Consider the following 17272-nt stretch of genomic DNA (forward strand, 5'->3'; position numbering starts at 1 on the left):
TTTATAGGCAAAAGACCTTTTCTATGGTGGCCACGAATGCTTCCAAGCATAAACAAGCTCATTCCGTTTCAGCTCTGGTCATTGCCCAGATGGAGTTTAAAATGAATGGCCCATTCCAGCAGCACAAAAGGGGATAATTTAACAAATTAAAACGTCAACAAGCTTTTCTCTTTCAGCATGTCATATCAGAAATTATTTGGTTCTCTTATTTCTGTTGTCATCAGAAACTTTTCCCTTCTTTTTCTCCCAGCTGTGGTTAGAGTAGGATCCAAGAATGTGTCTGGGATTGGTGAGGAGTCACTTAGCGGGACAGACTTGACCCTGTCGCTTTTGTAGGAATCTCATCGCTGTCATAATTCTTATAAATTTAAGTTGTACAGCTGCAAGCTGTTTCTAGGGGACAGTCAAGAGGTCTGTTCTTCCCTGCCTTCACAGTTACTCCTGCTGTCAGCATTGTACCTGGTCATTCAGCACTCTGTGTTTTTATACCTAATGAAGACACTTCTGAGTTGCACATTTGAATGCCTTAACTCTGAAATAAGTGCCTTTGAAGGAGGAGCTGTAGATGCTGTAGTGCAGCTTAGGTAGCCTGCACTTAGACTGTATTAAACCAATTTTATAATTGCAGCCTTAGAGCACACGTTTTGCAAGTGAAGTTCGCTTTTTACTACAGGATTTTCTGTTTGTAAGGATCATCCGGCAGCTTATAGCTGTCTGTTCCAACTCCAGATTTGCAAAAGCCTTAACAGCTAAAACTTTCCTACAGGCTGAGTCGCACACAAACTTCCAGGCACTGCCCACCTTTCCTTAATAGCTAGCTCCCCTAACACACTGCTACTACAGCTTCTGTCCCTAGAGGCAAAGCAGCTATTTGTAGCTAACCAACTGACTGTAGTTCTCCTGTTTCTTCTGGGCAATATCTTTAGAAAGAATTTTTGCAGATTGAATTTATAAGGCTCTTAGAGCCTTTAAGCTGTAGGGAAGTCTGCTAGATACTGCCATGCAGGAAAGGACTCTGGGAATCACTGGGATAAGTCTGAAAATGTTGGCTCAGGGCTCAACAGTCGTCAGAAAGGCAAACAGAGGATTAGAAGTTATTAGAGAATGAACAAAAATAAAGCAGGAGTACTGTGTTGTCACTGTACAAGCCTGATAACCCATGTTTTAAACGTTATTTGTTGATTCAAGCACCCTTATTTCAGGAAAAAAGTATTGTAGAACTGCAAATTAGTACAAATAATCAAACAATTACTTGCTCATCTGATTCTTTGGCTATCCAGACTTCTAGCTTGCATTTAAAAGTTCTGGTTTTCCCCATCTTAATGGACTTGAGTTCATTTTCCTTTTGTGGTCAGTTAAGCAGGTGAGTTCTATTTTTCTTCTTCCTTGACATTCTCACTGCATCTCCTCAGGCCACTGAATCATTGCGTTTTTATCGCTTTCATTGTGCAGTTAATAGCTAGCCTTCTGTTGGAGCTAATTGCTTAAATTTAAGCAGAAGCTGTGGCACAAATCTTTCTGAGCTCTCCCCCTCCAAGTACCTACCTTCCTGCCCTAGTCCTAGCAGAATTTTTCTCTGGAATGTCCTTGTGTTGTTCTTAGTTGCCTGGTTGCTTTAAATATACAGCATCTGCTTGGTTTGTGGCTTTTTTTTTCTTATCATATTGCTATTTAACTTTGCTGCTTCCTTTAACTTTATTCATGTTGCACAAAGTGTGCAAGATTCAGATCATTTAAAAGATAAAAGCCACGAGCCAGGTTAGCATCTACTTCTTCTCAGCAAGTGTCAGACCCTGGGCTATGCTAGTAGCATTCATAGAGGTTTCTCTCTATCATTACTCTAAGAAGCAGAAAAAAATAAGCGTGGCAAGCTCCATAACTTTTTGGAGTGTTTGTGTTATCCTTTTATTCATCTTGATCTTCAAGTCAGGCTCCTATTGAGCTTTTTTCTAAGCCTGTAATCAGTATATCTTGTAGAAGTCAGTGGTGGCTGCATGAGGAGCACAAGCTCTCTTGCATCCTTTTCTGATTCTTGTGAACCTGGAAGAGGTGATGTAGTTCCAGAAACCTCCCACGATTGTAGATGTTTGATTAACCAGAATAAATCTCCCAGCTGTTTACTGTCGGGCACAAGTAGATTTTGGTTTCCTTCAAGCAGGAACAGTCCATTTGTTTTTTTTCTCTTGAATGGCAAGGGTGTTTTTGGAATACCCTGTCCTAATCAGTTCTCTAGAAAGCCTTATTTCTGAGCCAGTTGTCTCCTGGGAAATCTTAATTTCTTTATTAAAAATTAGTTTCCTGATCTTCTTCTTTGTCTGGTGTACACCGTGTATGCTGTTAACACCTGATTGAAGCAATCTGAACCCAAAATTGTGTATTTTGGTTTCAAAGTTTGCCAGGATGCTTTCTGCCTGCTGTCCCTAGAAATATATATTTTTTCTGACCTTTTCTTAAAATCATCATCAGCTGCTATTTTTTAGGTTCTTGTAGCTGTCTTTGATTTCTGTAACAGCTTCATGTGTGCTAGCTTCTTAGTTCAGCTGGAGCAGCAGCTCACAACTTCCATCCTTAGAACCTGTTTTAAACTTTTATCTTGTTTTGGGCACCAGGGGTGCTGGTCTTATTTGGTCAGTTAACTGCTGTGCTGGAGAGCTGCTGCTGACTGTTTTCTCTCTGTGTCCAGGGAGACAAGGTCTTCCTCTAAAGAGAGGATTGCACCAACAAACTTACACAAATCAGAGCATTCATTTGCAGAATGCTGGTAGCCAGTTTGGCTGAACAGGTAGCATGCACAGTGAGCGTTAGGATGCTCTTCCTCTTGTCTTACGTGTTGGTGACAGCAGTTGATTTATTGCTGTGCTAGAATGCAGCTGCTAGGTAAAAGCATCCCTTGGAACAGCCCATCACATTTCAGCACTTAAGTTAATTGTAAGCACAATGGGGAAATAAAAAAATTAACGGTCCAGTCCATAGCTATCTGCAGTGCATTTCGAGCCTTGGCAGAATGGCAAGTGCTCTTACATACCTAGCAGTGAGAAACGTTTTCATAAATGCCACCAGCTGGAGATAAGGGTTCACAACTCCAAAATGGGCTGTAACTCCAAAAAAGCAAATCTGTCTATCTTGGGGTTTTATGCTCTTGCCATCACCCTGTCTGCTGCCTGCCTTCCTCACAAAATTTCTAACAACAGGCAAGCTTAGTGGACCTCTTCCAGTTCCTGCCAGATCTCACCATCTAGGTCTAAAAGTCTGCTCTGAAGGGTGTTTATTTTATTAATTGATGATTTTTAATGTAATTACTTTCATTATCTTTAACTTTTTTCCCTGCATGAGCTTTGGAAATGCCAGCATTGTACATGGATGTTCGTTCATGTACAAGAGCTTGGCATGGGGACTTCACTGCACATTTACAGCTTCCTCTTGGTGGAGCTAGATAATGGTTTGGCATTAGGTTAGTTGGATTTTTTTTTTTTTTTAAACTCTTGGAAAAGCCCTCCTTCCAGGAATTTTTCCTGCCCTCAGGTTAGACAGGCTGCTTCTTCCTCCCCTGAGAGTGACAGTTTTGTGAGCTGGTGGGGGCTGTGTTGGCTGTATGCTCTCAGCCAGCAGCAGGAGGTGGCTGTGGGTCCTTCACTTGGGTGTAGTACAGGCAGTGGGGGCTTGATGTAGGGCATCTGGGGCACTGGAGCTGGAATGGCAGCACATTACATATCTTGCACATGTAACATGCCCATATATACGTGCATCTCATGCCCAGATCTTTGTCTTTCCCACTGTGTTCACCGGATCCACTCTGCATCCTCTGGATCTGTGGATGTGCCCTCGATAGGGCATATCTGAATTGTCAGACTGTTGTAGCATCCTCCTCCTCCTCTTCCTCCTAGCAGTCATGAACATGGAATTAATACCCATGTCTTGATCAGCTTGGGGGCTAAGGGTGGTGCTGAAGCACTAGCACATCATTTAGCTCCAGGACAGCTGCAAAGGTGAGGGAGTGCTGGGTCAGACCAAAGCTCTGCGCTGCTGCTTGTCCCACCATGGGTGCTGGGAGCTGCTTCCAGCGCACCTCTGTGCATCCTCTTGGGGATCCTCCCTGTGAGCCTGGCTCCTGCAGACAGTGCAGGAGGAAGGGGAGAAGGAGGTGATTGTGGCAGGGGTGTGGGCAGAGTCTGGTGGGAAATGCGGCAGCTGTGTGTGTGTGTTTTTACTTAACTTCTAATTATTTAGTTATGTGCTCTGTCTTTGGTGCTTCTGGGGATTAATTCCAGCAGAGATTTCAGCCTGCATCAGCAACTTTTCAGTTGCTCTGTGAGAAGTGTGATGCCATTTGGAACAAAAAAAAAAAATCATTTTCCATATTAATTAGAAGATACTACTGTAAAATTTATGTCAATTATCTGGCACTTTATTATGGAGAGGCAATAGCCTCTTTGTAGTCCAGGTGGCAGCAGCCGTTTCATTACAGTGAGGAATGTTGCTATGCAGTTGAATTCACTAGGAAAAACACTCAGGGACCATGAGTTGCTTGTGTAGATTAGTAGGGGGGGGGAAGATTTGTACTAAACCTGGAGTGAGCAAACCACTTTGAGGACTCTAGCATAAAATATACATTCCTATTCCTTCTTCTGGAACAAGAAAACCCTAATGTCTCTTCCTTACAGCCTCCTTCCTGCAAGCTGAAGGGACAAACTGCTGGTTTGCTCGTGGTATTTTTGGCCGTTGCCCAAGGTTTGGAGGTGGGATTGCCATAATTCCCTCAGGTGCTGGAGTGCCCGGAACATCCTAGAGAAGACAGGAGGCACGTGTGTGTGTCCATGCAGTAGCATTGGGATCACCAGCACATATCCATCCCATAGACTGGCTGCTCCATCCTCCAGCATGGGACAGCTGGGACACACACCCAGCTTCTCCGTCCTGTGAGGACTTGCTAGCCTGATCTGGAGAGCTTCCCCAAGCCCCATCCTTGTAAGCCACAAGGCTTGGAGCATGGATATGGGGGGAGAGTGTTTTAACCTGGGATTTTATTGGCCTTTTGCTTACTGCAAGATCAATCAGTTGGTTCTTTTCCAGCTGCTTTTGTGCCATGGGAGCTAATGACCATCTTGCAGGCTGGAGAGGCTCTAGCGAGGTGCTGGCACTGCTGACTGATTGCATTCTTACCCTCTCCTGCTCTGATTAGCAAGACTGTGCAGAGACCTTGCTTTCTTCTTGCTTCTGCTTTTCCTGTTTTTCTCTCATTACGTGTGCGTGCTTCCCAGAACCAACACGCTGCCAGGTTTGTTGCTGGGTGGCACAAATTGGTGGCGTTCTCTGATGTATTGTGAAGTCGGTACAGCTGTGGGTGAGGAAAGATTCTGCGGGTTAAAAAGTTACTGATCAGTGAAGTGTGCTGTGCCTGCTAGAGAGATGGACCCCAGTTCTGTGTGCTGCCCATTAGATTCCACTGCTAGTGCAATTCTCTCTCTGGCTTTGCTGCTAAATGGGGCTGTGTTCTCCTGGTCACATACTGCTGTGCACCATCCAGTGCTTTCCAGGTCTGGTCTCCTCTAGGATGGTGCAGAAGGTCGGTTCTTGCTGAGGATCAGTCAGAGGAACAGCCCTGGTGCAGTAAGGAAGGGGTCTGTGTGCAGGTAATGGTAGAGCAGAGCATGGTCTGTTTAGAAAATTGAAAGTTTCAGGGCAGGGGCAACTGGTGGTGGGGGAAATGGGTTCCAGTGCTCACGTCCAGGATGCTCTGATTCTTCGGGAGCTGTCCGTCTAGATTGCAAAGAAGCAGTAAGCTGTCTCCTTACTTTGCTGCATCCACCAACAACTCTGTAGAATAAATCATCCTGTTCCTGTGGGTGCAGCCATATGGCATGGGCAGGATCCCACAGACAGCTGAGCCCTGTATCACCCCCTCCAATGGAAGCCAGCCCCAAGATTCCTGCTGTGTTACCCAGGGGGGTGCCTCTTGTTACCGGTTCTTGGTGACAGTCGCTGGGAAGGGGAGTGACGGGATGTGGCAGGTAGAGATGCAGGAGGATGCTGAAATCCTGAGTGCTGCAGAAAGCACTGCCTGTTCAGAGCAGCTCCTGCAAGGCTGGGTTTGGGGGCACGTACACGTACATGGGGGCCTGAATTGCTAGCTGTCGTCTGGAACTTCTGTAAAGCAGCCAGTGAGTGAGTTGTGGGGCACTGGGTTAATCTGATGGCAAATTATCTTTAAATTACAACGGTGCAGCTCCACTGACTTCTGGTTTGTTGCATCGGAGTAAATGAGAGAACGCAGCCTCTGGGGCTGATACAGGTAGCTGCAGGAAAGGAATTCAGCAGCCTTCATTTATCTTTCATTGCACCGTATCTGAGTCGCTCACTTCTTTCGTATTGCTTTTTTGTAGGTTATCTTAGAGGGATCAGTCTTAAAAGAAGATTTAGCTTGTGACTGCTTTTTTTTTTCTTCATAAAGATGCTGTAAAGCATTTAAAAATAAAAATAAAAAAATTGCCCTGTATGTTCATCGTTGCTATCTGAGGGATGTCATGTCTTATCTTCCCTGTTGCTTGCTAAGAAGCTCCTTGGAAGTCACCTACAGTCCATTTTCCTTTCTGCTTGCCTGACACGAGGTGGTGTTCTCTCAGCTGCTTGTGAGATTTTAAAACTGGATGTCCATTTAAGATCCACCTGGAAGAGGCCAGCTAAAAGTCACTTCCTTTTTCAGTTCTTTGTATTTCACTATCTTGGGAATGATGTTTTCTGGTCTTCCATGGAGACTTCTGGGGAAACCAGCTTGGACAGGATCTGGAAAAAGAAATGCTTCAGTCTCAAAGTTAAATTCTCCCAGGTCTTTTTTGTCTGACAGATAAAGCTCTTGTGCATTTAACGTACAGGAGCATCCTTGCAGTAGTTTTCCTGAGCAGAAGTCAAAGAAGGTGTAAAAAGGGCAAAGGATGAGAATATTGTGTTATATGGAGGATGTGCGTATTTGTCATCTGGATAGAAAGCTGATGCCTTTCAAACCTTCATGTTAGATGCTCTTAATACCTTCTGCTGCTCTTTAACCTCCCCTCTGTCTCACGGCTGCATCTTAAAGAGCAGATGAAATTGTCTCAAGGATGGCAGGTCCTAATCTCGGTAACAGTTCCTATCCATTATGGAATATGAAGTGAAATGATCTGTGAGTGGGTTTATCTCAGATCCCACGTAGCATTTTTTTTTCAGCAGCAGCAAGAAAGGGAAATTATTAGGCAGTGAAGAAAAGCTGTTTATTTTTAACTCACCCTTTCTTTTTAAGTTTTATTTCATAATTAAAAGAGATGAGGAGTGGAAGCCAGCGAATATGTGCAGCTAAAGGGATAAACTGATCTTGAGTTTACAGAGATCACGGTAAGGAGTGGGTAGCACAGCAGGGACTTTGGGGCTCCTTTTCCCTTCCCTGTCCTCCTCCTAGAGCACCAAACGGGGCTGTTAGCTGCCTCTTGGAGGTGGCACAGGAGGGCTGGTTTACAGGGTGCTGCTTACAGAGCTCACCGCTGCCCTCAGGGGTGACCCTGAGTGTAGGGGCACGGGGAGCACAGGGTGTGTGTTGGTAGGGGACACATGCAGAGTTGGGTGTAAAAGCCCTAAATTACTGCTGGAGAAGCCTGCTATACTCCTCACCTTTCACACCGGGTTTCTCCCCTGCATTTTACTAATCTTGGTCAACTTGGTTCCTTTGGACTGACAGGAGGACAGCCCTCTGATCCACGCGAGCTGCCAGAAGGTGTGTTGTGCTAGCAGTCTCCATCTCCAGTGGATGCTTGCACCCCAGAGTAAATTATTCCCGTACCCAGCCTTCTTTCTTCTACCGTTGCTCTTGGCTCTGTGCTGCTTCTCACAAGTTCTGCAGGCAGGAATAAGAGGGCCAGGCTGAGTGTGGAGATGGCTGTTACTGCAGGGAGTTATTCCTCTCTGCCAGCGGAGCTGACAAACAGAATTAGGAAATGAGTCCTCCCGGAGAGGAGGCTGCGTGCTCTTGCAGCAGCAGGACACTGACAGGCTGTTCTTAAATAACCTTGCAAAATACCGATTCCTATCCCTAGCTTGCCTCTGCAATGCCAGAGGACAGCTGAGCTGCACAAAGAGGCTACCGTGGCACTATCTCACCAGGGAACCACTTCTGGGCCCCTTTTTTATGCCCAGTCCTCATTTGGGTGATGCCCTTTATTTCTGCCCTAGTGGGACCCCGGCACTAGGCTGCTTCGAGGTGTTTGCATGAGTGCCCATTTGTGTACAACTGCTAACGGCAAAGTTTTGGGGAAATAAAACATGGAAAAGCATCTGAAGGGATTCCAAACAAGCCTGGGATTCCTAGAGTAAGAGATGGAAGGACACGATTCAGTCCTGTAAAGGGCAGCAGCTGCCAGCTGCCTAAAAAGACAATTGAGGGTAGAGCTTATATTGTTGGGAGGACAAGAGGAGGATAATTCCTTATTGCCCTCATTGCTGTTTGCTGTCTGGCATCCTCTGCAATGCTTTTCTTAGGATCTCTCCTGGGACAGGGACTCTTCTTTTGCACCTTATGCCCTATGTCACACTCCTGGCCGAGGCTTTTCGTGAGTGTAAGCTACTGCAATGCAAACTTCTGATGTTGTTGTTTTTCCTGTGCTTCTGTTTAGCTCTGAGATCAAGTGGTAACAGCCTAGGAAAGAGGTTCACGTGTTTAAGAGAATTGTTTCAAGCATATGTTTTGCCCAGGAGTACCGAGCTATATGGTTCCTGGTAGGGAGATTATTGTCACTTACCATCGTACAAATGCTTTGAGGAATGAATTTGTCCATGCAGTGCTCTGAAGCTATAAAGCAGCGTGGGAGTCCCTCTTGGTGCTCCCTAGTTAGGAAAATGAATAGTTCAATAGGACAGAGAGACGGAACTGTGAATTTACAAGTAGAGCCCAGTGCTGGGAGCAGAGTAAGGCGTTAATGGAAGCTGGAGTGCTTTGATTGCAGCGCAGACAGACAATAAGAGAGCATCTCCTGGGCAGGGAGACCTGGATTTGTGTCTCTACTTATTTCTAGTGCCAGAGCCTGTAACAGGCTTGGTCTTACCTTAGTGTCTATCAGAAGTTTGGTCCCGTTAGGAGAGAAGTGCAGTGCTCTGTATGGAGGCTGACCTGAGCAGCTGTAGAAGCTGACATTTAAGCAGGGTTGGTGTTTTTTTTTCTTTTCTAATTGTAATTAGCAAGCCAGGAGGGTGGTGTGCTGGCAAAATTAGCATTGTTGTGACCTAAGGGTCAGGCAAACCTATGTTTATATAGTGTCTACTGTGTTACATGTGGGTGTACGCACAGTAATTAGCTGCTTCATTTAATGAGATCACGTCTGCCTCTCCTGGTGACGTAATTGTGTTTGGGCAACTGCTGCTGTCGTAGTTCTGGGCTCATCCACTGTTCTCATGAATGGAGAAATTCTGTAAATTCCAGGACAGTTCCTCACTGGCATTAGCAATGTTTTCATTTCCCCCTCCATGTTGTTATTCATGTACCAAATATTGGCTGTTAAAGCCGTGCATGTTGCAAAAGCAGGTGCCAGAGCTGTGCTCTGTCACAGCCTTGTTCCTCCAATGCTAAGGCAGCTGTGGATGCTGACTCCTCTTCTGTCTCTGGCAGGTTTTGGAAGTGGTACGGTCCAACTATGACACGCTGACCCTGAAACTGCAGGATGGGCTGGATCAGTACGAGCGCTACTCGGAGCAGCATAAGGAGGCTGCCTTCTTCAAAGAGCTGGTAAGCTGCCTTGACACTGCAGAATCACCAGCCCTGCTCCAAAGCTTTTGTTTACGGCCTGGGCAGCGACATGCGGAGTGTAGCTGAGCAGCCTAGTTACTCCACTGGACTGCCTCCAAAGCTGGGGCAGGAATAGAACCTGAACAGATGCTGCATGTCTCGTCTGGTCTGAAACCTCCCTTGTAGCTTCCTGCCCTGCAGTGCATGGCTGGGGAGGAACCGCCAGACTGCTCAGGTCAGTAAATGGTCTCTGTCCCTTCCTTCTGCCGTGCTTTGTGCTGGTAAGTGTGCATGGTGGAAAAGCTGCTTGCTCCCACCTTATCACACAGAGCAAATAGGTAGGAAGAAACACAAAAAAATAATGCAGCAAAGACAAACCCGTGCCCATATAGTGTGGGTCGGTAGTTGTGTTCTTCAGCAAGCCAGTTTGCTCGCCCTGCTCCAGAGAGCTGCATTATAGCTGTTGGGTCAGGGCAATTTCTTGTCCAACAGCTGCATCACCGGGGAGACAGTGTTTTTGTAGTGGCTGGTATCTCGGAGGAGAGCCTGCATTTTCCTCGCTGTTGAATCAACCTCGGTGTTCAACAAAAGGAGAGACCTCTGACTGGCAGCTTTTTTTTTTTACCAGTTTGAGAACCTATTCTCTCTTCTAGCTCTGTCCTTGCTGATTGATGAGTAACTGATGCCTGCCCACTCCATCACGAGCCTGGATGAGTTTGGGAAGGTTACGCCTCCTTCTGTCTACTTTGCTCCGGAGCAGGCATGCCTGAATTGTTTTTGGTTCCTTCCACAGCATACTTTTTAACATTTTAATGTTTTTTAGATCTTTGCAGTGCTACCATTGGGTAGGATATGGGCAAAAATCATTTCTGACCACTTCATGTTTTTCTTGGCACCTTTGTGCCTCTTCTTGTCTCCTGCCCTGCTATTTGATACCGTATCTGGAATACACACAAAGAAATTTGATGATAGCCTCCCTGTGACACAGGCTTCTTCTACTGTTGTACTCCAGAAATAAGACACATTCGTGTTTCTGTTGTCATCTGTTCTGTCCCATGGGCTCCTGCCCTCAGCCAGCTTCTCCTTCCCCAGCCTCGTGGCCGCATGACTGATTCGCTTCCTGCATGCCCCATTTTCCATTTGGCCTGGCAGAAACTCAGGCTGATCATGCCAATTGATTAAAATGACGTTAACGGTCCTAAGATCATCACAGCTACAAACAATTCATCTAAAAATACTTTATTTCTAGCCTCTTTTATTTTCCAATACCTGTGATTCCTCCAAGTTTCATGATTTAAGAATCAATTTGGCATCATAATCCAGTCCTGCCTTCTGAAAATCGCCGGTCCAGGTACCCCTGGGACCTTGTCCTCAAGAGCGTATGAAAGCCCAAATAATTACTGTCTAAACGTGCTGACCCAGTTGTGAATCTGTCTAATCCACGCTTCTCGAGATGCCCTGAGAATTGGGACCCTATTAAATGTTTTTTTACTCACAGCTACAGAAAATCCCCTGCATCCCATTTAGCTGTTCCCTCAACACAGCGGGAAACCAACCTGATCTGTTATGATTTGTCTTCGGCAGACCCAGCCAGCCTCCTGTCCTCCACGCTGGTTTTCCTCTAGGTGCACAGAAACTGATGGCTTCATTAATTGTTCTAACAGCTCGTCAAAAAGGCCCCGGTCTGCCCTGTCCTCCCCCATGTTCTCTTCAAAGTAGGTAATAGGATCCCTTTTTGCTAGGCATCCATGTCTTTACTTTAGGTTCTGCTGCTGGTCTGCTGTGGGGTGATGTCCCCGTACCCAGAGCATTGTACTCAGCTGCTGAGAGTTGCAGGATTTTGTGGAGGGGGCAGAGTGAAACTGTTTCAGGAGCTCTGCCAAAGGAGCAGGGCTGATGGGGAGCTAGAGGTTTCCTCTATGGTTTCCAAACTCATCCTGGTCCCATCCTGTCTTCCTGAACTGGATCTGTTTGGGAACAATTCTTTCCAGATTCTGCCTGGTTTTCTAATCCCTGCCTCTATCCGTGGGATTGCCTTAAAGCAAATCCTTCTCGGTAGGGAATGACATGCAGGAGCCATTTTCCTTTTCAGCCTTCTTTTCATCTCTCTTTGCTCCCATTAAATGGGTGAGCAGAAACTTCCCCAAGCCATTCTCCTGGCTCCTTTATGCTTAGCAATCTCGTCCTCACCCCTTTGACGTCCTTTGCTAATGCACTGCTTCACTTCTCTGGCTCTGCCTCTGTGCTGCTCTTTCTTGCTAATCCCAAAGAAAAATCTCGCTTTCTTCTCCCATTCCCTTTTCAAAGAAGCTTTCAAAGGCCTGCAATACTGCAGCCACAGTGTGCTGGAAGGTGATGTGCAGAGTGTTTTTATCAATTGGGCTTTCTGGCCTGTAGTGCTGCCTTTGAGAGGACCCAAAGGAAGGAAGTTAGGAAGTTTTCTAACACTTTTTTTTCCGTTTCTTTGAAACCCCAAGGATGTCATTTGAGGTCCGTGGTGCTTTGATAGAATGAATGGTGTGGATGTGAAGAAATATGTGGAAAGAGATTCAGCATCTTTCCAAAAGGCTCTGTCTGCAGCTAGGTTTCAGCGGAGTCTCAAAATAGTCTGATGAGGGATCGATTTCTGCAGGGGAAATTACACTAATTTGACTTTTAATTAGATATAGTAGTCAGTGTAAACCTCCTCCCATTGTACAAATCTCTTAAGAGCTGCTCGTTGATTGGAAACCGGTTTAATTGGTAGGGCTTGCTACAAAATAGGAGTATCTGTACAGCGTTACGCAAGTCGAGCTATAATGACACAAAACTAGAACTGAATTATGTTTTACTCCCATAGTTACTGCCCCCGATTCATTCATCCTTTCCTTTGCTCCTTCTTCTCCAGGTGATGCACTTCGTGCATTTCCAGTTTCTTTTGAAGCCTATGGGATAAATGTGATCCAAGCTGTTAATGGGGAGAAAACAAATTTAAAAGCTCTTCAGCGTGCTCTGTACAGAAGAGAGGACACATTCTGCCTTTATTTCCTTGCAGGATAAACGTTCAACTCTGGGTTTACTTTCTGAGGCTTGTACAAGCCTCTCTGAAGAGTTCTGGTAGCTTCCATGCTGGCAGCTATGCCCGAGCTGCCTGCTGCACCGGGAGCTGGGAGGACTCCTGGGGTGTAGCCTCGCAAATGGAGCAGCTCAGCCAGACCGCGGGAAGCGTCTGAAGTTTCTCCTTCTACAGGCAGACACCTCCCCGTGTCACTGTCTGCTCTTCCAACCCCAAAAGAGAAATGAGCTCCAGCTCCCTGTGCTGAGGATAACTCAATTTAACTCTCATTTGAGCTATTCTTACCTTTTGAGCTGGTCAGCTCAGAGCTGCTTGCTATCCTGGAGAAAAAAAAAATCGCTGGGCAGAGATGTACAGAAATGTCAGGGTCATCTTGTGTGTCGTTATGCCCACTTTCCCAAACTTGTGTTCAAGCAGATGGAAGTCCACCTACACTGCTCTTGACCAAAGTTTGTGAGTAAGCTCCTCTTGAAACCCAGAGCTATCTTTAAGTGAAAACAGCTCCACGCTGGCCCAAGCTAATCTGTTTCATTGCTTCCCAACCTGCAGGGTTAAAAGAATTTCCTCTTTTCCGGTGTATATCTTTTGCCTTAAATTAAGCTGAGCGTTTCTTGCCCCATCCCCAGGGAGTCAGAGAAATATTACTCACTGTTCTCTTCCTGACCTCATTTTACATACTGGCGAGTGTTTGCTCTATTCCCCCTAAACCTCCTCTTTGCAAATTAAACAGGTTTAATTTCTTGTGCTCTGCCCCATAGCTACACTTTCTGCTAAGCCTTGTGCTCTCGTCATTTGTCACTCCAGCTTCCCTTTCTGGGCTTGCAGAGACTGCTGCCTCCTCCGTCCTACAGACCTGTATGCGTGTACAAATTGAGTGGGGCCAGGTCCTATGAGCAGGGCTCCTGTTTCCTGGTGGGGAGACCGCCCAGTGCAGACCTGATTTCTGGAGACCTAGATCTTAAATAAGCCATCTTTAGGTCCAGACACCTTTGCTAGCTTGCTCACATTGCTAGGGTCAGTTCAATGAGTTTTACTGGGGTTCATTTCACAGCTTTCCCTTTTAACATTCCGTGTTTTGATTTGTTTCCCACTCTTTAACACGTTCAGCCTTTGGGGGAGCTTTCTGCCCTTCCCTCCAGGACAGCAGGTGGGATCCTCAACAGTATAAACACAGCCAACTTCTCTTCCAGCCCTAAGTGTTTGGATTCCTCATTCTACTTTTATTTCATTCATCCCCCAGTGCTTTTAAAAAGCACAAAACACCAACCAGGTCATCAACAACCATATTATCACAGGCTCCGGGTCTCTGGGAGCTGTAATCCCGTTGTTTGGATGAGTTTGTGTCAGTTTTGCTCCCTGTCACTGCTGCCACAGACGATGTTTGACTCTGTTTTCTCATTGCTGAGTGCAGCTGAGACTGAGCCCAGGCTGGGGCTGGCACGTTTGGCCAGCACGTCTGCAGGCACGCAGCGGGGAGGAAAGCTGCTCTACCATGGGTCTGCCCACCTCTCCCTCGCAGGCTGTGTGGGTGACCACGAGTCGGACATCATTAAGGGATAAAGATGCTTCAGTGACAGCCAGTGATCCAACGTCGAGGGTAGGGCACTCAGCACAGAATACGGACAGCTGGCTCCAAACCCATGGTTTCCTGCCAGCTTGGGCTGTAATTTGTGTTGATAGCACAGTAGCACGTCCTCTCTCCTTCCCTTGACTCCCCATCTTTGGCTCTGTGGGTTCTGGAGCAGGACAGGCCATGGCACTGCAGCCATCCAGGGCAACGCTGGCTGGCACTCACAGAAAATGCTCTTCCAGCTGCAGCCTGGAAGTGCTTGCTTTCCCTGTGCTTTGCCCAAGAACAGGGAATACCTCAGGTCTTGTTAGCTCATGCATCCGAGCAGAGCTTCCTCTCCCATCTCTTTATTTTGAATTTACTCTCCTTCCTGGGACATTGCTTTAAACCCTCTTGTCATCCCACAAAGCAGCTGATCCTTAGGGATTTCTTTCCGAGGTGGAGACTCAGTAGAGAACTTCTCAGAGCTGTACCAGCACGCAGAACAGTTTGTGCTGAGCACAGAGGTCAGCAGTGTCAGCGTTGCTGTACTGGGAGCCGAGACGAGTCCCTCGGCTAAACCATCTTGTTTTGTCTCTGTCAGGTGCGGTCCATCAGCATCAACGTGAGGAAGAACCTTGCTTTCAACACGCTGAGCCAGGAGCTCCTGCTGAAGGAATTCTCCACCATCTCCTGAAGCAGGGGAGCGGCAGCTGCGCAGGGCTGACCGGAGATGGGCCTGTCTCACGGGGACACCGCGGATCCGCGGCTGATCGCCCCTCGCCTTTCACCTGCAGAACAGACTGCATTTCTTCCAGGGGAGAGCCTTGCTGCTGTGTGTTTGATCCCAAAGGCGTGTGTTTCAACAGGACTGTGGCTGAGAGAGGTGATCGGCGTGCGGAGGAGGAGGAGGAGGAAGCAATTCTGTAAGGTGCCACGGGGGTGGGCAGCTGTTTCTGTCACGTAGCAATGGGAGATTCCCTCCGCAGCCTCAGGGAAGATGCACTGGAAACCTTCGTAGCAGAGGTGGGGAGAGCTCACAACCAAAGTAATAAAATCAGTCCAGCCGTGTGAGGCAGTTCTGGGTTGAGGTTGTTGTCTGTTCCCCTGGAGAGCTCTGACCCCAGGCAAGGGCTGCGCTTTTCGAGCAGCCTGGATCAACCCTCCCTCCACCCCGTAGGTCAAACCCATTGTCATCCCACCAGGAGTTTCGGGAGGATATAAAACAGATTCCTAAGAGAGTATACCCTGATTGCTGCTGGTTTCAGATGTCAGTGTTTGAACCAAGCCATCAAATTACTGGAGAAGGATAAAATTTTCAGCTTACCAGTCCAGCTTGTTGGTCCGGCCTGAGCCAGTATGCAAGGGTAGGGGTCATCGAAGTGAGCCATCTGCAACAGGAGAACACCTCTGGTTGGTGCACCCTTGCTCATCTCATCTCTGCTGTTCCTGAGGTTGAGGGAAACTTTGACATATTTCACTTCCATGGGGCAGAGGACAGGCTGGCTCCCACCCACACACGCTCCTCTTGTTGCCCATCAGAGACTGCATTGTGACAATCTTCCTCTTCCTCGCAGGAATGTCTGCCTTGCACGTTTGCAAGTGCCTGGTGATGTTCATGAGCTAAAAAGTCCCCAGTTTTTCCCTCGTGTGTAGCTTGCAGGTACTGCAGTTAAAAAGAGGAGTAGTTACTTCACTTTCTAGCTTGTCCATCCGTATTCACTAAGTGACTCACCACAAAATTGCTAAGGAAGAGCTCCAGGATGAAGCCCTGGGAGCCCTTTCTGCTCAAGAGCCAGCGTTTCAGAGGTGCCCGTGTCAGCTGGAGCCCGCTCTGGGTGCTGTGTCAGGCTGCCAACTCAGGAACATGCAGCACAAACACCTTCTCCCTGCTCATGCGTTTTCAGCTCCTGGCAGTGTATGGTAGGATGTGGCCTGACTTGGTGGGTTGAACTAGAGAACTTAATGACATCCCAGATCCACTTTTTTTCCTAGAAAACATGGAAAAAAAAAAAGTGCCTAGTCCTGCTCCTAGCATCATAGGTTGGAGTAGTGTGAGTGGTGTCCTGCTCATTCTCTGCCAGTTTTAGGCAATGTTTGTTCATGCTAACACGTGCTAATTAGTTCAGTATTTCATTTTTACCTGCCGTGAGCATGGGAAACTGAAAGCTGTGTCCTTGGCCACCCGCTGCTCGCAGAACCAGAGGAAGAACATGTTTTCCTCGGGAGCGCTGGCTTCTCCCAGCAGAGGACGTTTTTCCCCAGCACGGATCATTTGGCTTTTATCAGCTAAGGCAGGCGCTTCCGTGCTTTCCTGCCAGGTGAGTGCGTGTCAGAGGGATGGTGCCTGGGAGAAGCAGGCTCCGTGAAGTCACTGCTCAAGAACAGGACAAACGAGTAGGAATAGTTGCAGCACGTGGCCCTGTAGTCTGTAGTGTGTTTGAGAAGCTCTTGCTTAGACCAACTCCTCTCCAAGGGGTAAACTTCCTCCCCAAGGGGGCTCCAGTTCCTCCAGCACAGCCCCAGCATCGTCGCTGTTGGAATATCGAGTCGACCAGCTCGAGGTAGGACTCGGAGTCCCGTGCCTCCTTTTCTCTGATCCTGTCTAGACTGAGACTAGACGGGAGACTGAGAGCCAGGGATGAGCCTGGCTCTGCCTCTGCAGCCTTTGGGATTCTCAGCTTTTCACCTCTGGGATTCTCAGCTCTTCACTCTGGGCTCAGCTGCCCAAGGACTCATCTCCCCACGGTGCTCCCTTACTGGGACGAACTGGCACACCCCGGCTGTGACTGGGAGCAGCTCCTCGGGTGGGCTGAGCCGGGGCAGGCTGTCACGCACGTCCTCTTGTCACACTGTCACCAAACCAAGCGCTGTTAATGGATGTACATACAGATCTAGAGCTCAATAAATAACAGAGCCCTGCCTG

At 47.3% G+C, this 17272-nt stretch overlaps 1 protein-coding gene across 5 annotated transcripts in view; it reads left to right on the forward strand.

The window, feature by feature from the left end:
• The window catches only part of ARMH3 (armadillo like helical domain containing 3), a 118689-nt gene extending 101417 nt beyond the window's left edge, over positions 1 to 17272 (forward strand). For all 5 annotated transcript variants that reach the window (XR_011098229.1, XM_068688273.1, XM_068688274.1 and 2 more), the window contains 2 exons: positions 9626 to 9742; positions 14951 to 17272. Coding sequence is in view for 4 of the 5 variants with exons in the window: in XM_068688273.1 (XP_068544374.1) it covers positions 9626 to 9742; positions 14951 to 15043 (210 nt within the window). In the remaining variant the exon portion in view is untranslated. The remainder of the gene's footprint in view (positions 1 to 9625; positions 9743 to 14950) is intronic.

Source organism: Anas acuta, chromosome 7, assembly GCF_963932015.1.
Source record: "Anas acuta chromosome 7, bAnaAcu1.1, whole genome shotgun sequence".
In the NCBI taxonomy this organism is placed as follows: domain Eukaryota; kingdom Metazoa; phylum Chordata; class Aves; order Anseriformes; family Anatidae; genus Anas; species Anas acuta.